Here is a 23587-nt window from a genome sequence, read left to right as displayed (position 1 = left end):
AATGAGGCAAAAATTAAAGGCCTGAACCAGGCTGGTGGCTGTGGCCAAAGGCAGTAAACATGTGGCACTGACAATAGTGATACCGGAATTGTCAGGCCTAGTCTCCCAGCCAGGAACGGATCCCAGGCTGCAGGGGCAGTGCTGAGCCCCAGCCACTAGACCCCCACGGGTTGGTGTCTCACGAAGCTGCAGCAGGAACTTCGCAGATGCTCAGGCAAGCAAGTGAGAAGAGGCAGGTTTGTTTAGAGAAAGAAAAAGTTTATTGAGGAGAAAAAGAACAGAAATAAAGTGGGACTCCCAGGAGGGGCAAGGAAGCCAAAGTGGGGTCGTGTCTCAGGGAATATATACCTTCTTTCCCTAATTATTCTAAAGCTCCACCAGTCTCTTTGTGATAGGTTAGTTCTCGGCTGTCTCACTTAATTTGCTACTGAGTGGGGGATCTTCACATTCCTTATCTAACAGGTCTGTCTTTCCCCATTTGTTGCATCTTTATCTTTATGGCCCAGTCCTCTGGATGGACATCCCTGCATTGAAGTTAAACAGGTGCCCTTCTAAGTTGTCCATAAATTAAACCACTCTCCCATTTCTCCAATCTCCGCCTCCCTTTACCACCTGAAGGAAAACAGGACCAGCGTTAACAGTGTTGTCCTTGGTCCTGAGATGTTTGTTTTTCCCAGTGGAATTCGTTACATTCCCTTGGTTGTCCTTATCTCTGAAGCCTCCCTAAATTCTTCAGAGGTCCCCTCCTGCACTGTCCCTAAAACTGCCTAATAACTCTAGCTTGCCCTGTGTCTCAATAGGATGGAAGGCGATGTAAGATGTGGCAACAGATTAGGCTGTAAAAGGAAGGAAATCCAGAGATTTCCAAACTGTTCATGGGAACGGGAGTGAGAGGTAGATAATCACATAATTGGTTCAAAGTTAAGAGAGGCAATATCATCTTAAGAAGCTTGAATGTTTTCTAGTCCAAGAGGGGAGGAGAAGCTGCCAGAATGAATTTATATAGTTTAAGGGGGAAAATTCATCAGTCACAAGGGGCATTGGTCAGCAATGGAACACGGAAAAATGGTTCTCGTCACAGGTGAACACGGGCAATACCTATCAAAGCATTGTCTCGGGTACATGTCTGTCCAGGCTCTCCTATCTCACAGTGTTAAGAGAAGACTCCAATGGCTAGCATGACCCTTAAGTTTACTGTCCAAACCAAGCCACTGTTGACAGCAAAAGGGACATTATTAATCATGCTGGGACAATAAGCCAAGACTGTCCCAAGCAAATCAGGTTCTATGGTCACCCTACCTCAACTAATTCATTCAAAGGTATTGTTCTCATTGTAGCCTTCTGACTATGGCTAAGACACACATTGGATGATTTTTGGTTTTCAATTGCTTTTCTGTTTTTTATTAAGGTAACATTGGTTTATCTTGCTGTATGTGTTTTAGGAATATACATTCACACATCTTCAAATGTATGTCACCATACCATGCCTAGCACGAAAGCACTTAATAACCCTCCACTAAATCCACTGGACCTCCTTTGTATTGACATAGCTAAAAACTGGGATGCTTCTTACAGTTGATGTGGGCATTAAATACAGAATCCTTCCCTCCTCCACAAACCTTTTTTAAGTTAATAGCACATCTTACAGCCAATGATAGCTTACAATCAAGGACAGAGAGTAATTTGGCTTCCCATGTAGTATAACATGAAGGAAGATGCATTGATCAGAGAATGTCCTCCAATCAGACATTTATTTCCATTGGAAAATAATAAGTGAGTATTCTTGTGACCTTGGTTAGTTTGAATCCATGACCAAAGATTGGGTTGTAAGATTACAAGGCTCAAGTCCAGATCAAGGACTGGGATGAATTTACTGAGGCCATTCTGTCCTCTGGGTACCTGTTTTGGGAAGCCCTGCACCTTTACCCTGGGGACAACATTTGGCATCACCATGATTTTTCCCCATTTGAAATAGTAAGACAAGGAAAGGATCTTGTTCGTAGCTAATGGACTTAAAAGGCTAGTGAGACATTAAAATGAAAATGGCAGAAAGCAGAAGTTGAATGAGATGTGTATGGGTCCTACATAATTGAAAGAAGAAATTATTTTGCTTGTGTCCAATATATCCATAGTTCAGATAAGCCAACAGAGGTGGGAAGTAAATATATGCAGTTAACAAAGAAATTTCAAGAGAGTAAATAGATTTGCCTGTTAAGTGCCAAATTGAATAGACTAGTGGGGGGGGGCTTAATGTTTGCAAACTCCTAGGAGTATAGTTTGGGGGAAACATCTTGATTGATTAGCCATGTCTAGTATAGGCTCATAAGTTAGGAGAGGGGTAGGCAAAAAGTTAAAAAATAATTATATTAAAAGGATTATAAAATGTCATTAGAGATGTTTCTTTGACAAAATCAACAATAATGAGATACTGTGCAAAGTGGTAAACAGCAAATCAACTTACTTATTTTGTCCAATTGTCTCAAAATCTTTCACAACAATCCCAAGGGAAGATGAAATGTCCAGTGGAAAACCCCTCAAATCAAACTCCAAAATCTGTCCACAAAAAGGATGTAAAAACAAGACTGTTAAAGGGCTGATGTTAAGATGAATGGATACTAAACATCTGTACCAATGACTATCTTATGAATTATAGATAGAAATGATTACATTCTGAATCAGAGGGTTGGTGAAAAGCAAACCAGATTAGACTCAAAGGGGCTGGAACATTTGGTTTCCCATTTTCTAGGCTCTGTAGCTTTAGACCAGTCACCAGACCCTTGTCTCACAGTCAGAGAACTGACTTAACACCTACCATAACTGCTGCAAGAATAAAATGAAATGTGTGTGTAAAATGCTTTCTTCAATGGTTATTTTAAAATTACTTGTTCTTCCTAATCATATTGTTCTCAAACAAAGAGATGAATCATCTAAGAAACAAGTTCTAAAATACATCAACCCCAATTTTAAGTCCCACTGTGGTCAGTGCTATTGTCACATGATACTTGTATTTTAATCAAATAAATTGTTGCTTTATGGCAAATGTAAAAAAAAAAAATCAGGGCCTCCCCTGGTGGCACAGGCAGTTGAGCGCAGCGCTGTGAAGCTGTCCTCAGCCTCTGCAGCACCGGTTCGATCCTGGCTGGCCGGCGAGGGTCCCACATGGCGCTGCAGACCTGTCGTGCCTGCTGCTCCTCTCAGCAGTGTACTTCATTCAGTCTGCCTGTTCTGTTCCCTACTCTGTCTCTGGAGAATCCTCGCACCCTCCCCTCATCTGGCCTGTACCCCGGTTCTTGTATAAATAAATAAATAAATCTTTTAAAAAATCAGCATGACTCCAATTGGCGTCATGATGCCTCCGATTGGTTCTGTAATAAATGAATTAAACAAAGCAGCGTCTATTGATGAAATTGATGTTTCTCCTTGTCACTGGATGGGGATGGACTGAGAAAGCAGCTCACAGCTCACGTCAGAACACACCCACGGACACCAGTGGATTGGGCATTATCATTTCATTTAGGTTTGGTTTCAGTTATAAAACTACAACTGGAGTGTTTACTTGATAAATAAGTTGGCAATGGAGGGGAGGGAATAAATGTTGGAAATAAAATAAGATAATGCCCTGAGAAGAGGCCCTGACCTGATCACACTGGCCATTTCTAACACTGGCCATTTGGGCTCACCTGTTAAGTATAAAAAGTATAAAGAGGCCTGTTAAGACTATTCAAAACCTGAAGCACTAAGCGCACACAGATATGAGCTTTTCATCTGCTTGATTTTCCTGGAGCCTGTGTGAGGGGCTTGGATTCCACAGGTTCCAACCAGATGAGCCTCTTGCTCTCAAAGACCAGGTAGTCAGCTACTCATGTCATGAACTGCAGTGAAATTGCAGAGAAGTAGAACTCCCTCCAACCTGCGTGAGATCTGTAGGGTCTTCAGAAGGGCACTAAGAAAAGCTAGTAAAACTAATGAGGGGGAGAAAACATTTGCAGCAGTCAGTAGAGGGGACCATCTTCACAGCCTAGAGACTTAGTGAAAATAACAAAGACTTTTATCACTGTGTTTACCCAGGGAGGTTGGACCCACCTTGGGAAAAAACAATGAGGCTGATGACTAACTTTTAAAAAAACTAGTCAGGATAGGAAAATCCTACTCGGTAGAAATAATTAAAATTTTCACATATCTGAATTAAACACTACTAAACCATTTATAAAATAGATATAAAGTCAACAGTGGGGGAAGGAAGTAAATAAATGATATCTCTTCAATAGAATATGACATAGTCATTAAAAATATTTTTGAATGGAATGATATGACATAGGCTCAGGATATGACATTAATATGGAAATAATAGAAAATTTCCTATTTGCAATTCATATTTGTCATATGATGCTAAATTGCTCATTTTATTAAATATGTTAACTTAAAAAGCATTTATTATACATCCCAAGTGTTAACAGTTGTTGCCACTGGATAGTGGAACTAAAGGTAATTTTTTACACTAATCTGAGGTTTCCAAAATTTCCATGTTAAGTATATATTATTTTTATTTACACAAAAAACAGTAAATGTCATTACTTAGACAGACACACAGTGTCACATAAGCACTCCTGATGAGCTGCCTGCAGATATATCTTTAGTTGTGGAGCTTCCCCCCCGGGGACTCCTGAAAGGATCTAGTCCCTCCCCTGGCTCTACAGATGCGCCCCAGATATGCAGCATAGCCTGACCAAGTGGTACAGCCAGCTCCGGGCTGGAACCCACAGATCCCTACTTCTGTCCAGGCTCTGTGAATCACACCACCCTGCACAGGACACGTCATGGTATTGTGTCTTCCTGAACTGCTCTCCTCTCGGTGAGCACAAAGGGATGGGGTGGGGCTGAAATGCACAGCTTCTCCCCCTAAGGGAAGAGCCAACCTCTGACCAAAGCTGAGACCATCAGATGCAGTTTATCTACTGAAACAACAGTTTTACTTAAAAAAACACTTAAAGTTAAAAAACAATGAAGTCACCTCATTCCAGACAGGGTTGAGTTCATTATCAACTTTCTTTGTTTTCTTTTTCTCATCTGTAAATACAAAATAAGAATTATCGATCAATTAGAAATATCCATAGAACATGTACCATTCAAAGAACATTTTCTTGTTCATTCAAAGACCATTTACTGGGCTTCCCTGGTAGCGCAAGGGGTTAAGCACCACACTATGAAGCAATCTGCAGCCTCTGCAGCACGAGGGCCAAGGAGCAACCCACATGGTGCAGCAGACCTCTCCTGTCTCGCCTGCTCTCACCTCAGCAGTGTACTTCGGTGAATCTGCCTCTTCTGTTCCCTACTCTGTCTCTGGCGAATCCTCTCATACCCCTCCCACCAACACACACACACCTCTGGCCTGTACCCCAGCTCTTGTATCCATTAATAAATCTTAAAAAAAAAAACAAAGACTATTTACTCCTGAGGACCAACCACATGTGTCCATTTCCCCATTCACCTTCCCCACCTGAAGCCTCCTGCACCACAGAGTTCCAAACTGAATGGCAGTTTGTTTACCCATCCCGAGTTCAACAGGGGTTAGCGAAGGAGGAACTAAGATTCATGAAAATATCTGACCCTCTGTCTCTCCCTCACCAACTCCTGCAGATCAAGGTAACCCATGGGCTTCTGTGGCTCCTACTTGTTGCAAAGATAGTGAAACAAACCTTTGACATGCAGCCGTCACCATTTTATAAATAAGGATACTAAGACTCAAAGAAAACAAGGGATGCATCTAAGCTCATCCTGGCATTGGCGCCCTGATATAAACCTGGCATTTTAGATCTGAAGACCCTGCTGCATCTGCATGTGATGAGACCTGTGGTGCCAGCAATGCACAGGACAGGTTCTCTATGGGTCCAGGCAGAGGACAAAAGACAGTCCTGGTGCCCTCAGAGGCTTTTTCAGACTTTTAATGATCTTCGCTTGTAGTGTGGCAACCAGGCGCGGGGCAGGCAGGCAGGGGAGACAGAAGCTGGCGGGCCTTCCAGCCTCCAGCGAATCTTTACCTACCCTGAGCTCTCTGGCGTTCTCTCATGGTCTCTCTGCAGACTTCCACTGCTCTCTGCTGCACTTATATCCTCAGTCTCTCAGCTCAGGTGTGCCCCACTTACGCATGCCCACAACATACCCCAGGTGTCCACCATCAAGCATGAGTGCCCAAAGCCAAGTTCCTTCTGCATTCAAGGCCGCAGGTGAAAGCCACAGAGGCCAATGGTGCAAAAGCCTGAGCATCTTCACTGCTTAAACATGGAGCCCCAATAGGCCTCAGTACAAGGTAATGAGTAAATGAATATTTTCTCTGGCCAGCAGAGAGGAGTTGCTTTTACTCCTGGCACAACTTTTCTGAGGAGACAAGGTTCACATTCTGTGTCAGAGACTAGGAGGTAGACCTACTAGCTGGGTGAGTGCCGATCTAGCCAGTGCTTAAAAGTTCCTTGGAGCAAGTCCAAAGAGCAGGGGCTTTTATTGGGCCTCTAAATCCCCAAATAGCTACCAAAAGAAATGTTAATATTTCAACACAAAATGCTTTGCATGCATGAGCTCATCTATTTTTAGGGAAAAACACATAGCTTTCCCATGTGTGTCCCCTTTCCTACAACACAGAGAGCTCACAACACTTCTGCAACCAGATGTATCGGGGAGGGGAGGTCCCCCACCAAGCAATTTTCTGCAACACCAACTGGGTGTTCTACAAGTTACCTCAAATCTGGCTCCAGCTACTGGAGATAGTGTAGATCCCACAGGTTAAGGGCTCAGTCCCACAAGACTGCCCTCGCCCCACTTCAGATACCAATCACAAGCGCAGCTTGTTGCCTGTGCTTTCAACTGACCAAACACAGAAGACCAGTTACTTATGCTTATCAGCTTATGAAAGGCTATGGCAAAGGACACAAAGAGTCAGATGAAGAGATACAGAGGGTGAGGCCTTGGGCAGTCCTGAGTGCAGGAGCTTCTGTTTCTACAAAGTTGGGGTGCACCATCTTCCCTGTTTGGGAAGCTCTCTGAATTCCCTACTACTCAGATTTTTACTGCGGCTTCATCACATACGGATGTCAATGATTAACATTGTTTCCAGTCTTTCTCAAAGGAATGGGAAGAGGTTGAAAATTTCAAGCGTCTAATCATGGTTAAGACTTTTGGTGACCCGGCCCTGTGCAGAAGTCACCCAGAGTAGCCTCACTAGAACAATAGATGTTCTTAGTGCTCTTATCGCTTGGGGATATGCAAGGACTCTGGCTCTGCATCAGGGAAGGGCTCAAAGACCAAATATTAGAGCAAGAGATGACCCTGAGTTCTTATGCAAGAAATTACAAGGGTTGGGCCTCCCTGGTGGTGCAAGGGGTTAAGACACAACCTGTGAAGTTATCTGCAGCCTCTGCAGCATGAGTTCGATCCCCGGTCAGGGAGATACCCACATGGTGCAGCAGACCTCTCCTGTTTCTCCCACTGCTCCCCTCAGCAGTGAATTTCAGTCAATCCGCTTGTTCTGTTCCCCACTCTGTCTCTGGTAAATCCTCTCACCCCCCACACCTCTGGCCTGTACCCCAGTTCTTGATTGCATAAATAAATAAATCTTTAAAAAAAAATAAATTACAAGGGTTTTAGGAGTTCTATGACAGGAACTGGGGCAGAGACTATATATATGTATATATACATGTATACACAAAACACACACACACACACATATATATATATATATATATATATATATATATATCTCCTATTATATCATCTGATCTTTAACCTTAGGAGCATATGTAATTATTTTCATCCCCCTTTCACAGCTAGGGAAACAGAGAAGTCACCAGTTAGAAGTGGCAGGACCAGATTTTGAAGCAAGGTAGTCTCACAAGAGCGACCATACTTGAAGCCAGGCCCCCGCTTTCTCTCTGCTGCTGTGGAATGTGGGAGGTGGTGGGTTTTGTTCAACTGAATGTCACATTGCTGAGGCTCCCAGCACATGGCTGGCTGTGAGACTAACCACCTCATTCTTTCAAGACCTCAGCATAGCAAAGCCTTGAGTCATCACCCTCACTCTACTAAGCATTAACTTTTCCACTTGAGTGGGCATTCCCTTCGCCCCACTGGCTTCCTTTTTTAAACTTCAGCCTGACTCTAATCAGCTCATGCCAGACCCTGCGCTAATTAGATCTGACTGTGGTCTTTCCATTTGGCTTGCAGAGCCCTTCATCAGGTCCGATCCTAATGTATCCTAGAAGCTGTCCTGAAATTTCCACTCCCACACTTCTCCACTGATCCCATTCCTCATCTGACAGAAATCTCTCAACCTTCCTCTCTGCTTACAGTCTGAGAAAGTGCTCTTGAGAGGAAGCATGCAAAGGATTTTTAAATTGCTAGAACTGTGCAAAATGACTTCTACCCACAATTACAACAGCTCCTGCTAAACAACCACCCCTAATGCCTGACTGTGACTTCTGTTGTGTGTCTAAATCCTACAACCAGTCTGCCTCATAAACATTCTCATCTCCATTTTGCAGACAAAGAATTGAGAGGAGCCTCGTGCTATTGACTTTCTTCTCTTGGTGGGAAAAGGAATGTTCCAGAGTCAGCAGGAGAATATGAAAAAGACCATTTGTTCATTTGTTCATTCTGAAATATTTATTAAGTACCTACTATGTGCTAGCAAGTGGAGAAACACAAGTGTATGAGATACTTCTTGGCTTAAAACATTTCACAAATGCAACTTATGGGTCATTAAATAAAGGAACCAAGCAAATCTTTATGCATGTTTCCACCAACTAAAAAAAAGCCCCATCATGTGCTTGCCTGTTTCATTTTCATCTTGGAGTTCCTTCCTGTAAGAGGGAAGAAGAATGGAAAAATGACTAGTGAGGTCAGGACAGAGGAACTCACAACTCAGCCCATGATTTGGCCCACTGAATGAGTTCTTCCACAAACATTAATCAGCTTCCTCATTCTTCATCCAACAAATATTTTTGAAATTTCACTTGCCAAGCACTCTGCTGGACATTGCTGGGGATATAAAGCTACCCAAGACATAGTTCCTATTTTCAGCCATAAGGGAGCTAGATGCAGCCAAGGGTGACTGATACAAGGCTGTAGTGGCCATCATGGTGGTCAGCTGGAACCACGTGATGTGGAAGGGAGCAGAGGCAATCAGGCTGTGTGGGGAAGTTATGGTCATGGAATGACCCATGAATGCCAGGTTGAGCATCAATGGGCTGATATAAGCTACTTAAGAAAGGGAGGTGTTATAACTTCAGCTCATAATCCAGCGAGAAAAAACAAGTTGCTCTACAATTCTTCCAATACATGTTCCTGAACACACAATCCAGTTTTGTGTTGAGAACAAAGGGAAACAGTTGAGTTCCAGCATATGCCTGCTGACCACAGACCAGGTGGGACTGACTATTCAAGTAGAACTTCCTGCAGCTCTTGGCACCTACACATAACATTAGTGCTTAGGGTGCTAGCCCACAGGGGGTGCTCACTCCTGCCAGGCATGTGCTAAGTCCCTCACATATATCATATATATCATTTCATTTAATCTCCCTAGCAAGCCTATGGGGTAGGTTCTGTTATCATCCCCTGTTTGCAGAGGAGCAAAACGAGTCCAAATGGTGAGGTAGCTTGTTCAAGATCACAGAGCTTAGACTGGCTGAACTCTAGAGTCCACGCATTTAACAACTGCACCCTTTTATCTCCCTAGCTAATAGGGAAGGATTAAGTAGCTGGCATTAGCTATTCCCCTTCTGAAGAAACCCAGAAACCCTTCCAAGATGACTATAATTTTTATCAAAATATGCATACAGTACATTTTATGGGAAGTCTATTCTCACACATAAACACCTCCGCCAAAACCAAATAAAAGTAGATATTTTTCTTTCTTATCAGCAACTAGAGAGTCTTACATGTTTATAGTTAAGTTATTCAATTATTCAATTCCACCTATTTGTTTTTCAAAAGGAAGATCAAAGTTGCGAGAACTAAATATCATGAAATTATAGAAATTCTTTCCCCTTCTCCACATTACCTGTCACCCCTGGTACCCCCCTCTAATTTTATTAAGATAACTGTTTGCTCCTATGGAAAGGAATTAAGTACTTTCAACCCAGAACATAACAACTGACTCAAATGCAAAATCCACTCTGGACCATGGTTCATTTCCTGTTTATGAATTTCCTATGCTTGCTTCTCTTTCAGTTCGGTAAAGGTCACCGATGGAGCAATTAACCCACATGTCAATCCCTGAATAAGCTTTCCCTGAGCAGGCCCTCTTTGCCAAGTCACCGCACCCTCTTCCATGGAACCATTTCCTTTGCGGTTCACCTACCAGATAACGTGTTAGACTACTGTTCTAAAGGCCGGAGAAACATGAGGACATCTAAGAGTGCAACATCCATGCGAGAGGACCACAGTGGGGGTGAATTCTGCATGTCAACTTGGGTAGGCTGTGGGCCAGTTGTTGCTCAAACTCTAGTCTAGATGTTGCTGTGAAGGTAATTCATAAAAGTGCTGAACTTTTGCAAACAATTGTCTTTAAGGAAAGCAGATTACTCTTTACAGTGTGGGTGCGCTTTATCCCAATGCTGAAGACCTTAAGAACAAAAACTGTTTCCTGGAGAGGAGGAATTTTACGTCAAGACTAACAGAATTTCCGGCTGAGTTTTCAGAATGCTGACCTGTCCTGTAGATTTCAGACTCAAGACTGCAATGTCAACTCTTACCTGAATTACTGGTCTGTCCCCCAATTTTCAGACTTGCCAGACCCTTCAAGCTCATGAGACAATCTTAAAGTAGATACATACATGCATACATGTATACATACACTCATAAACATACGTGCACATGTAGGTATACACACGTATCCTATCAGTTCTGTTTTCCTGAAGAGCCCTTAGAAAACCACCAGTTAACACCAGGCACCCACAGAAATAAGAACACCACAATGATAACACGCTTTAAATATGTCGAAAGACACATAATCCTGCAAGGAGAAGGAGAGGTGTTGGCCCAGCTCTTCTATCTATCTATCTATCTATCTATCTATCTATCTATTTATTTATTTATTTATTTATTTATTTATTTATTTATTTATACAAGAACTGGGGTACAGGCCAGAGATGTGGTGGGTGAGAGGATTCACCAGAGAGAGAGTGGGAACAGATGAAAGGAGCTGCTTGAGAGGAGCAGCAGGCGAGACAGGAGAGGTCTGTGCGCCATGTGGGACCCTCCTCCGGTGGCCGGGGAGCAGCCGGGGATTGAACCAGCGCTGCAGAGGCTGCAGGCAGCTTCGCAACCCAGCGCTCAACCGCTGCTCCACCGGGGAGGCCCAAGAAGTATCCCCATCTTGACTGGCTAGACTGCCATGTCTTATGGGGTAGCCTCAGGAGAATTTCCATAAGTAACAGCTCTTTAGTAGGCAAAGGAGATCAACAAGATATCCTGGCACAGTCATGCAGAACTAATCTCCCATTTAGAAGTGCATCTTCATCTTCTTTGGTTATGGCTCCTTTGCTTGGAGAAATTTTTACATACATGTGCCAAGTCACCTACTAGTTGACCTAAAATTTCACAGATCCCCTAAAGCACACTCATGCATGGCTAACCGCTAAGTGCTATGAATTATTGAACTAGTCACTCTTCCCAGTGTACTCTGTGGACAGTGATTTAATCCTTACAACAACCTCAAGAGGTAAATTCTATTATGATCAGCCTCAGTTACAGAGGTGGAAACCAAGACACAGAGTAGGTAAGCAATTTATCAGAGGTCACACAGCTAGCAAGTAGTAATGCTGGGATTCAAACTCTGGCAGATAGACACAGAATTGTTTCTAAAATTGGAGGATTAAGGCCAGATCATGACTCCTTGGAGGTTGGACTGTGTTTTATTAACATTGTGTTCCCGCCCACCCAACCCCAAGAATCACTTCTCCATGATTTGAGAGAATTAGATTTAATAAGTTCATATAAGCATTATTACTAGCGTTGCTTTACTGGTTAAGAGAGAATGAAGAGAAAGTGCTCAGCACAGGGCTGAGCACTGGTAAATACTAAATCAGCAGGAGTTATTACATTATTTCTTAGTATAGCACCAGGGCAGCATCCCTTGTGTAGCCCAAGGGAGTTCCTAGGTTGTAGAGCCTTCCCTGGAGGGCAGTGCCGTAGTGCTCAGAGGAAGAGGGGAGTAATTCCCCCGGGGCTCTGTGGCAGGCCTCTGAGGTCCTCCTGGAGCATGTGGGTAGTGACTGCTCCTCCCTGGCAGTCAACCTGGCAGCCACCAGCATCTGGGAGAATTTGCATAAGAACCAGAGGGCAAAGAAGTTTTAGGAAGGGTCCACAGGAGACCCTTCTTCCCTCAGGATCGAGAGGATCTGGAAGAACACTGAGACATGTGTCGCAGCCAGCTCCATCTGGCTTTTTGCTGCCCAACCCTGGCTGCCCCATTGCACCAGCAGATGTTACCAAACAGGTTCTAGGGGAAAGACATTGCAGCCAAGTGGCAACTGTGATACAATCCAAGGCTGATAAACAGGAATGTCCAGACAGAAGGGCATGGGTTACTGCTCTATTCTCTGCACACCACGCCCCACGGCCCCGGAGATGCCCTTTCAGGTGTATAAGCTCTTGAATGAAAATGAAGTTCCTCCAAGGAAACCACAGGAAAACTCAGGCAATCTGAATGATTCATATAGAATTTACTTCCTAAGAGTAAACTCTGGGGAGTGGTCCTGTCGCAGCTCTGCCAAGCACTGGGCTACCGGTAGAAGAGTCCAGGCAGGCCAGGCACCTGGGCTGTGTCTCAGTGGAAACTGTGCTGGGCACTTAGCCACATTCATGTCAAATCCTATAGCAGAGGCATTCATATCCCCATTCTACAGATGAGGAAGCTGAGGTATGATGATACTAACTGACTTGCTCAAGATCACAGAGCTAGTAAATGGCAGACTTCAACTGTAGCCCCCCGTTCTAAACTTGTGTCCTTACCTGTCTTCACAGATAGGGTATCTGGTAGCCTGACACATTCACCACTTACCAGCTATGTGATCTTGGGCCACTTACTCCAATGCTCTTTGTCTAGAGTTCTTCATTAATAAATACTGGTACCAGTAAACAAACAAACAAACCAACAGGTATTTGTACCTAATATCCAGAAATAATAGCTACCAGATAGAGGGCTCATATAATGCCAGGCAGTCTGCTAAGGGCTTTGTATGTTAACTATCACTGTTATTATCCTTATTCTGAGACACAATGAAGTTAAGTGGCTTGTCCAGGGTCACCTGCTAGTTAGAAACAAAGCCAGAATTTAAATGCAGGTGTTGTGGCTCCTGAGTTTGTCACATATTTTTCTGTTCCGGGCTGGTAAGTTTCTGAGACATAATTTGCTGGAGAATGAATTAAGGCTGGTGCGTGACAAATTCTCTTTGAACTCAGACTGAGGAGATGAGGAATTCCTAGAATTTTAAAGGGGACTTTCAAGGCCTGTGTATCCTGTAAGAAGCAGATGGAAAGGCCCAGCTCACAAGGTCACCTTGAGGCCCAAACACTGAAGCATGTAAGTGCCTGGGATACAAGACAATTCTGAGTGTTGGATTAGAATTAGAATCATAAGCTGCCTCCTTCAGACAGCATGGAGCCCATCCTGTTCTCTGTTCCCTCTACTCCAAGAGAGAGTGTCAAGAGAAAATAAGACAATCATAGAAAAGAACTGTGAAAACAAGCACAAAACAATGAGTCAAAATCTGAATCATCCACTTTATCCTTCCCAGGTAGAAAACAGCCAGCTGAACTGGCCACAGCTCACTTCTCCATGTTCCATAGCTAATAATCTCTTTAAAAAGGATTTTTGCCATTGCTGGGAGTTTTAATCCACTGTTCGCAGCCCTCCTTCCAAGGCTACGAATGGCTTTGACTTTATTGACTAGGCAGGTTGGAATGAAGGGAATCAATCGCATGTGTTTGTGGACTGTTGTTTGTGAGTGGAGGGGGCTGAGAGGTAGAGTTAAGCAAGGGAGAAGCCAAGTTCAAAGAAAGTCAGACACACTTGGAGGAACGGGAAAGTGCATGGGACTAAGTCTCAGGACTGGGGTTCTGGTCCTTGTCTCTTCCTGGCTGCACAGCTTTGTCCTCTCTTGACCTCACTGAGACTCAATCTTATCTGCAAAATAAGTGTAAACAATATATGTCTGGACACCTCCTAGAGGAACAACTTTTACCAAGTCCAGGAAAGGGCTTCCGGCATTGTAAGAGCCTGGGAAAGAGGTCCCTTTCCATTCCTCAAGTCAATATCATGTGTCCAGCACAGTGGGGGGACAAACCAGAGAGCCTTTGGCTCCTGAGGCCAAAGGTGTCTAGCCCAAAGGCACCAATGCCCCAGGCTCTGGCACTGGTCTGTTGAGATGCCCCCAAAGCTGAATTTGCCCCAGGAAATACCATGGGTAGGAGAAGACAGAACCTGGACTTCAGCTATAGAGCTGGGAGCCCTGAACCCACATGCATTAGCCCATGGTGGGTCAATGCAGATGCTGGGTGGCCATGACCCAGTCACAGAGGGATGTTTCAGTCTCAGCAGGGGTTATGCACCTCAGCTCCATCTGGAACCTGCTGTGGGACCTTGAACAAGAAAACTCACCTTCCCCAAGCCTTGATCATTTCAACTGTAAAATGAGGGACTTCATGTCTGGGCAAGAATTAAATAAATATATGTGAAGCACTTAGCACAGTGTCTAGTAGCTAGTAAGCTGTCATCATTAATACCATATGCAAGAAATGATAATGACTCCTTTCTAGAACTTTAAACTCTGAACTGAATTTACTGAACAGTTGCTGGGCTTACGGCTCAACTACAAGCATCATGCTGGCAGGGGCCACATCCCGTTGGGCCCCTATCTGACATGTGAGCCAGGCACATGGTCCAGTAGAGTGCACTCTGCATCAGGGTTTGTTGAATGAATTCATGTTTGAGAGGAGTGGTAGGATGAAAGAGCAGCAAAAGAGAGGAGTGAGAGAAACAGAAAGTGTCCAGGCAGTGAACTCCATGAGGAGAGCTTAGCAAACAAGAAAAATAGTGGCTTTTTAATGAAAGGAAATAAGGAAAGTGAGATAAGGAAAAGAACTACTTTAAATTTATGAAAACGATGAAAAAGCTGATGAAGGTATTAAACCAGAGTACTGGAGTAGGGTGAAGTGGACACCTACCCCACCTAGCAAATATTAGATTTTTAAAACTTTACATATAGAATGTTAGTGTTTGTCTCCACTGGAAAAACGGCTCCAACCCGACTGTCAGAGGAACTGATTCACTGCTGAGCTATGCCAGCTCCCAGCTTCTGACTCACAGGACGTCATAAAGGCTTTCATTTCCATGTGGAAACTTACCGAGCAGGGCTGGGTTTCTTTTTCTTTTTTTAAGTTCTTTTGTTCTTGGTACCTATTTTTCCTCTTTCAGACTAGATGCAAATAACCCCAAAACACTAAGAACTCAACCCATTCAGAGTGGGGAGAGGACAATTATAATCTGATGGGAGGTACAGGTTGTGTGTTCTCTCTTCTTCCATGATGACAGTAGGGAATATACCTGCAGACTCTGCAGCCAGACAGTCCTGAATTGAACACTGACATGTCTCTGCCTCAGTTTCCCCTTGGGAAAAGTGAATGATAATACTCCCTGTTTCCTAAAATGACATAAGAATGAAATAAGATAACACACACAGGAGTGGACACAGTGTAAGAATTTAATAAATGGTGGTGGTGGTGTAGAAAATGGGTGTTCTCAAGCTGTCCATACCAGAGTCTCAGGGAGATCTAAGGAGCAACATTTAAAGCACTTTTTGTGTGCTTTTGTTTTATTTAGGCTGATTCTCACAATGACTCCGAAGTTGGGACTAGTATCCTCTCCATTTTACACAGGAGATGACTGTAGTATGGTGGTGTCTCAAAAAATTAACTAGAGAATTACCAAATGATCCAGCAAGTCCCCCTCTGGTTATATATTGTCAAGAATTGAAAGCAGGGACTCAAATAGTATTTCTATACTAATCTTCACAGCGACATTATTCACAACAGCCAAATGGTGGAACCAATCCACTGATGGGCAAGTGGATAAACAAAATGTGATATCAACATACAATGGAATATTATTCAACTCTGAAAACTAACCTTGAAGATATTATGCCAAGTGAAATGAGCCAGCCATACCAAGATAACTATTGCATGATTCCCTCCTGTGAGGTACTTAGACTAGTCAAATTCATAGAAACGGAGAGTAGAATGGTAAATGCCAGGGGTTGGGGTTAGGAGGGAGAAATGGGGAATTCTTATTAAAAGGATACAGAGCTTCAATTGAAGAAGATAAAAACGTTCTGGAGATGGAAGGTGGTGATAGTTACACAACAATGTGAATGTACTTAATGCACTTAAAAATAGCAAATTTTATGCTACGACCACAACTTAAAAAACAAACGGAACCTACTATGTGCCTCGTCAGAAAGTTATGATGTGCTCTCACAGATGAATCTGACACATGTTGTGCCTTCAAGCTCCCGCACATTCCACTTGCTCATCTAAGCCTGGACCATCTCTCAAATGTCCCTCTGAGTGGTGGGGGAAGAAGCGGGGCATAAATGGGAGGGATGAGCTTTTGCCATGCAACTGTTACATGCCCAGTACTATGATTGTGTTTTAGATGTTTTACCACAGTTGACTCTTACACCATTACTATGATGTACAGATCATTCACCTACTTTATAGAGGAGGAAACAAAGACTTGCAATACAGTTGCACCTAAATATTGACTCCCAGTGATAAAGCCACCAGTCTGCCTTGCCCCAAACCCCTCCCTTTATACACCCTGTGTTTATTCTAGAAAGGTGAGAGCTGTTTAAGAAAAGAAGAGGTGTTTGGACCACAGAACAACAGAAAGTTAGAAAGGGAAGAGCTGGGCTGGATAGTTCATGTTCTCTGCCTCAAAAGCTTGTCTTCTAGAAGACTCGTCTGGTTTATACTCGGCTTCTGTATCCTTGGCACAGCTGATTGGACCTGGGGTTGACACCTGACACCTAGGCCAGGACAGATGAACATGCTGGCTGAGGGGAAGCAGGCTGAATCCCACTCACAGAGGACTATACAGAAAGATGGTCCAGTTAGTCTGCCCACTGCAATTTATTATATTAATTTAGTTCAATCAGTTGCTTCCTTGGTATCATTCATATTAGTTCTTCTTTCTCATCCTAGCCCTTAGGAACTCCCTCTGCCCTGGAAAGCATTAGCCTTAACTAGTACGCTGTCTCATTAGTCCCCCTGACCAGTCTGAATCTGTGCTTCCCAACACTGCCCACTGGATCCCCGCTGCTTTGTCTGCAATCCCGAATCACTGCAGATTTCTCCCCTGTCAGCTTCATCACACAGCCCAGCGCTCCCAAATCTTTTGTGTTGTTCCTAAATGTGGAATGTCTTGATTTTTCATTAGCTCTGTCAAATTGGCACTCATCCTTAAAGGATGACCAAGTCAGGTAACACCTTCTCCATGGAGTTTTTCCCTCTACCATCTGCTCTTTGTAATTTGCAGGTCTATTCTGGTTTCTATTTCAATCTTGTGTTCTAAATAGTTGCTTTTCTAAGTCTAGAAGACCAAACCATATTACGCATATTTTACTAGATCTTGTCTGCTACCTTGTTAAGACTCCATAAAATAAATGCTCTCAAACAAGGAAGGAAATGTATCGGTTACTACGTACAGGTTCACATATATATTTACTTCATCCTGCAACAGTCCTGCAAGCAATGTTGGAGGTGTCATTAAGAACAGTGAAGCTAAAGATTTTAATTCATTTGCCCATGAGCACATGGGAAGTAAGGGGTGGGATGGGATTCAGGTCTCCCTGGTGCCAAAGCCAGGGCCCTTATACGCTAAAACCTTATGTCAAATGGACTGATAAAGCTTCAGATGCCAGATGTCTATGCAGCAATTTCTGAGTGAAAACTCAGTTTAGATCCAACTCAAAGCACACCCTCACTGAAAGGAACAGCTGTTCAATAGGAGTTCCACAGGGGGTAGGGTAACTATTGCTTTATCTATGCATTATTCATTCTTTATAAGCCACGGAACATTTTGTGTATAAATTGTCAACATAAAAACTAACAGCTTCATTTTCCTGACCAGGATCAAGAATGTAAAAAACACCATGACACCGATTTGCCCCTGGGTAGCAGGTGCTAGGAATTAGTTACGTTCAGTGTTTGGGAATGTGTGAACTGACTCTTTGCCAAGCCTTAGCTACAAAGCACCTGAGAGAATATTAAAGGTAATTCTTCCTGATAGAAGGGAGATTGGCTGACTACCAACAGTCCTCTTCAACACCAGGAAGCAATGATTTTATTGTACTAAGATGTCTCCAATCTCCTGCTAGCTCTTGCTTCCCTGGCCAATGTTTAAAGTGCATACTCAACATCAGTGATGTACTAGGTGTCGCGGTGAATATAAAAATTCCATAGCCTCTTGGCAGGGCCAAATCCCAGGGGAATGAAGAAACTTACCAGTAAGCTCAAACCAGGCAAATACACCCAGGACATATCTTGAGGGTATGCATGGAAGATATGTTATAGAGGAGAAGGAAAACAGCCATGTAAATTCATTTCCAAGAGGCAACTGGGTTTTATAAATGACTGCATGTCCACAAAATGTGCCTTTGGGAAGCATCCTTTGAGGGTTCCCATGTCTCAGTAGGGTGTGGCCACTTTTTTTGGGTGGTGAGCCTGCAGCTCTGTTCTCCCAGAAGTGAGAGGGATGACTCAACAGATTAAACACTTTCCCCTTCCTGAATGCTTTGCAAATACAGTTCAGGGATTCTACGGAAGTACTGACTTGGCATGGTTGTCATTGTGAGCTGGTAGAATCCTCTTGACTAATCCTGGATAGACAACCTTCCCAGGTGACAGTGAACAAGACTCACTGGATCGTTCTACCATCTTACTTCACCATTCTTCAATGGGACCTCATAGCTTTTATGTTTATTTAAAAGGTTATTTTTTAAATTCAACTTTAAAATTCCAAATAGAAAAAATATTACATAAATTACAGCCTCTGGAGATCTCTATATATCTACTCGCTTTCAGGTAAACCATTATAACCCCAATTTTCAAAAAAGGTTCCCGGAGAGGTCAAGTGATTAGTTCAAAACTCCATGTTAATAAGCTCAATGAGGGGCAGCATGTCCTAGATACATCTAGGATTTCATTCCCAAGCATAAGCAAATGGAATAACAGCTCTGAAAAAATAAGTAATAGCATGAAAATTGTTTGGTGACCTTCTGGACAACAGAAGCCATCCCACAAGGCAAAGGTCTACAGAAGAGCAGAAGTGAGAAAAAATTCTCAAGGTCACAAGGATGGAGTGAGAAAACTACTAAAGTGTCAACAGCCACACTCCCTAGAGTTGATGTTTCACATGAACAAGGTGCTGCCACACTGTCAAAGCACAATATAAGTCTGTGCAAGCAAATCTCCAAACAAGTCTTTTTAAAAATTTTTGGTGCAGAAGCAAAAGATAAGCCAAAGAGAACATGGAATTCAATGGCAATATCCAGCAAATCCACCTTTAAAAGAAAAGACAAGATAAAGGGCAAGGCATTTAGACCAGAATCTGTCCTTTGGAAATGTATCCATTCAGAAAGATAAGAAATGCACTGTAAAGAAGTCCATTCTAGAACCGCTGCTGACAGCGAGTCCTGGGAACAACTTACATGTTTATAGCAAAAGGGAAAATTCAAAATGCTCAGAGAGATTAATTACTCTTAGGTAATGAGAGTGGGGAGAGAAAACAGCAGTGTGGTCAGAATTTCTACTTTTTAGTTGTATAATCTCTCTGGATTGTTAGTTTTCTTTTCTTTATTACTTATTTTATTAAAAAATGATAAAGTTTAAAGTCTAATAATAAAAAACCTGTTAAGTTTGGGGAATCAAGTGTCAGTGTTGAGAGAGGTCTCAGAGGTCTGTCTAATCTAACCTTAGCTGCATTCACGGCAGCACGGCTATCTGTGCGCTCCTCTGTCTGGGAGGAACTTGACCTAGAGACTTAGCACCGGTGCATGGCACTTAGTGCTTCCCCAAAATCAAATTAGCTTTGTGGTTTTCATGAGCCACTTCTGCACTGCTGGACATTCATAACAGCAGGGGCTCCAGTAAAGCCCACATCCACATGGGCGGAGCCAGATCCCGAGTAATTCTGTAGTCAGCCTCAGAGGAGCTTGAACACAGAAGGCGGAAGCCAGCTCTAAACCAGCAGGCTGATGGTGTGGCACATTCTCTAGCGCACGGCTAAGTCTGTCTATTCCGCATCACCATCAGCATGCCCATCATGGGGCATTCCTCAAGCCATCTTAACGAAGTGCTACTTAGTGTCCTGACCTTGCTATTGCACTTACCAAGAGACAACCTTTCACACATTTCAGTAAATAGAGGGATTTTCTTTGTGCCTCCTTGATAGTCTGTCAAGGCTTATTACATCGTACTCCCTCGCTCTTGTCCCAGTTCACACCATGGATCACATCTGGTTTTGTTCCATGTTACTTTGATGGACACATCAGCATGTAAGTATCCACAAAACTGTCAGAACTTAATGTTACTTAATTTTATGCAGTACTCAAGATTGGGAGGCATGCCTTGAAAGGGTTGCCATTAGCAGCGTTTTAAGTCACTGAGATAGATTGAAAACAAGAAAAGTGCAATATTCTTTATCAATTCCTTCTCATAGCTGTTCTATAACCTAAGGCAGTGTCTTCCATATCTTGCTGAGGGTAGGTAGTCAATACATAGCACTATAAAATTATAGATTTTAAAAGTGAAGGAACCCCAAGGAGATCGGGTCCCATCATTTCACAGCTAAGAAATTTGAACCCAGTTTCTTTTTCTTTTTTTTTTTTTTAAGATTTATTTATTTATTTATTCAAGCACTGGGTACAGTCAGAAGCGCGGGAGGGTGAGAGAATTCACCAGAGCCAGAGCGGGGAGCAGAGCAGGCAGACTGAAGTACACTGCTGAGGGGAGCAGCGGTCGGCAGGAGAGGTCTGTGCGCCATGTGGGACCCTCATCCGGTGGCCAGGGAGCAGCTGGGGATCAAACCAGTGCTGCAGAGGCTGCGGGCAGCTTCGCAACCCAGTGCTCAACCGCTGCGCCACCGGGGAGGCCCTCGAAACCCAGGTTCTTAAATTTGGGTCACCAGATTCTTTGTTAATGTCAATTATAGTCCAGATGTTCCTTCTCCAAGATCAGAGTCCTTTCATCTGTCAGGTTGCTTGTCAGATGAATAAATTCACATAATAAAAGGAGATTTGGAAGAGACACTAAAGTAAATAATCTAGTAAATATAATTGCTTGGATAGACTATATTTGCTAATTTCACTGAGTTTTCTACCTTCAGTGGATTGTTTGTGTTCCTAGCCTTAGACATTATTTTTACTTACTTAAAATTTTGGTCAAGCTTAAACACTCCAGACAAATCATATTTTAGTGTTAAACTCTGCTTTATAATCTTTGATAATGATGTCACCAGTTGAACCCAAGATATTTTTAGGTGTCTTTACATGTCCATGGTGAAGATATAAACTTCTCAAATTATGTCTTTATTATGTAATTGCTTCAAAGGAAAAAAAATTTTAAATCTAGTACACATGAATGTTGATATAACTACACAATATTCACTAAGCAGCTCCTAAAATCACATTGGTCTCTAAGAATCCCATACTTGCCTTCAAATCCATTTTCTTTTTAACTGAACAACCACTTACTTGGCAGCTTTTGGGTCTGTTACTTTATTTTCTTGCTCATCCTTAACTTGATGATTTAAGAAAAGCAATAAGGAGATAAAACAGACCAAAAAAAAAAAAAAAGAGAGAGAGAGAAAAGAAAAAGCAGAGATAAGCCAGCAAGTGGAATGGAGAAGTAGTCAGTTCCTGGAGGAAGAGAGAAAAGTGCCAGGCGTGGTCCGGAACTTGGGGCATCAGGGGTCCAGCTTTCTCTGCCCTCCCCCTCACTTCATCCCTCCCACCAAGAAGAGCGCTGGCAATCTTACCAGTGACTTTAGACAAACAGAAAATGATAAAACTCCCAAACTGAGTCTTAGATACACCACTGCAGGCAAACCTGGAATCACAATGCCTGGAAGAGGGTATTACAGCCATTCCTGTCCCTCCATTGTGACTACAGCTAAACGTCATAGAAAAATAACCTTTTGGAATTACAATGGGCCTCTCAAAGACCATCTGATTTAAACCTTCCTTTCCCCATTTTACAGAAAAGAAAACTGACATCCAGAGAAATGAGGTCACTTGCCCAAGGTTATTTAGCAGGGCCAAACTAGTTCCCCTAACTGCAGACTTGCTGTTCAGAGCTCTTCCCTCTCTAAGCAATTATAAGCCATGGAACATGCAGGCAACATTTAGCTTTGCAGAGATGAAGAGCAATTGCAAAGAAGCACAGGACAACATGAGAAACTAATCCAAAATAATAATTCCATCCCTCCACCCCAAAACCAAGGGACCAAAAATGCCCCAGAAGGCTGATTTATGGAGTCATGATACCTCAGTCCATTTAATTGTCCTTTTCCCTCCTTTATCCATTTTACACAGGCAGAGTAAAATGTATACTCCTGAACCAAAAAGAACAAAAGCATAGAACCCAAATCAAAACTTGTCTTTTGCTATCTGAGGTTTGGGGATTAACAAACACAGTTTTCTGACCCAAGGCTAACAGGAATCTTGTTATTAGAATTAAAATAACAAGTCATTCAATGAGCCTCAAAGCCCAGGGGAAATTAAATGCCTCCCACAGAAATCAGACCTCTCTCCTGACCTGCCCAGGTAAGCACGCTTTATCAGTGGCATAAACACAGACTTTCATTGCACAGACTGTTAGCCAAGAAGCTAACATTTCAAAACAGCACTTGAGAAAAAGAGAAAAACTTTTCCTTACCCTTAAAAATAACAGAAACGATAGGATCCGGTTTCCCAAATTTCGTTTTAGGGATATTGCTGGCAGATTCCACGATCACTCGAAGCATGGCTCCGTAAGGGCAGAAAGCGAGTTTCAGCAAAAGACCATTTGCCAAGGAGACTTGGGCCCTGGAACTCCTGGCTGCGCCTTCCCGGGAGAGCCAGCGGGGAGGATTTCTCCAGGGAAGAGGGGAGGGAGAAAGCAAATGGGTGGATCTCTGACGGATTATTTACTGCAGGCTACGTGTAAACTGATAGCCAAACTTCCGAGTCTACGCAGCGTCACGAGCACCCCTGAAGAATTCGGAAACGTGGAAGTGAAAAGGACAAAGCCTCAACTAAAAATAATTATGTGCAACAAATGAAACTGCAGTAAATTGGGGGCTAATATTGTGGAAAGGTCAGGAGACCGCTAACAGGCTACTGTCTTTTAGCAACAATTTGTGAAACTGAATTCATTGGTTTTCAGTTTCTTTTCCATTATTTTCTTAACTTCATAGAATTTTTAAAACTTTATGAGTCATTTATTGCTATTATTATTTTAACTTTTGCTGTTTCTTCTCTCAGGCTGTTGAACACACCCA

The 23587-nt window shown here is 42.9% G+C and overlaps 1 protein-coding gene across 4 annotated transcripts in view; it reads right to left on the bottom strand.

The window, feature by feature from the left end:
* MYOF (myoferlin) overlaps positions 1-23071 on the bottom strand; it is a gene marked incomplete at both ends in the record, with an annotated part of 129506 nt that extends 106435 nt beyond the window's left edge. For all 4 annotated transcript variants that reach the window (XM_084246103.1, XM_084246102.1, XM_084246105.1 and 1 more), the window contains 3 exons: positions 2462-2553; positions 5012-5067; positions 22984-23071. In XM_084246103.1, coding sequence (XP_084102229.1) covers positions 2462-2553; positions 5012-5067; positions 22984-23071 — 236 coding nt within the window. The remainder of the gene's footprint in view (positions 1-2461; positions 2554-5011; positions 5068-22983) is intronic.
* Between the last annotated feature and the right edge of the window lie 516 nt (positions 23072-23587).

The sequence above is a fragment of the Talpa europaea genome (genome assembly GCF_964194135.1).
Source record: "Talpa europaea genome assembly, chromosome: 10".
NCBI lineage: Eukaryota > Metazoa > Chordata > Mammalia > Eulipotyphla > Talpidae > Talpa > Talpa europaea.
This window is presented reverse-complemented; position numbering and strand designations above follow the sequence as displayed.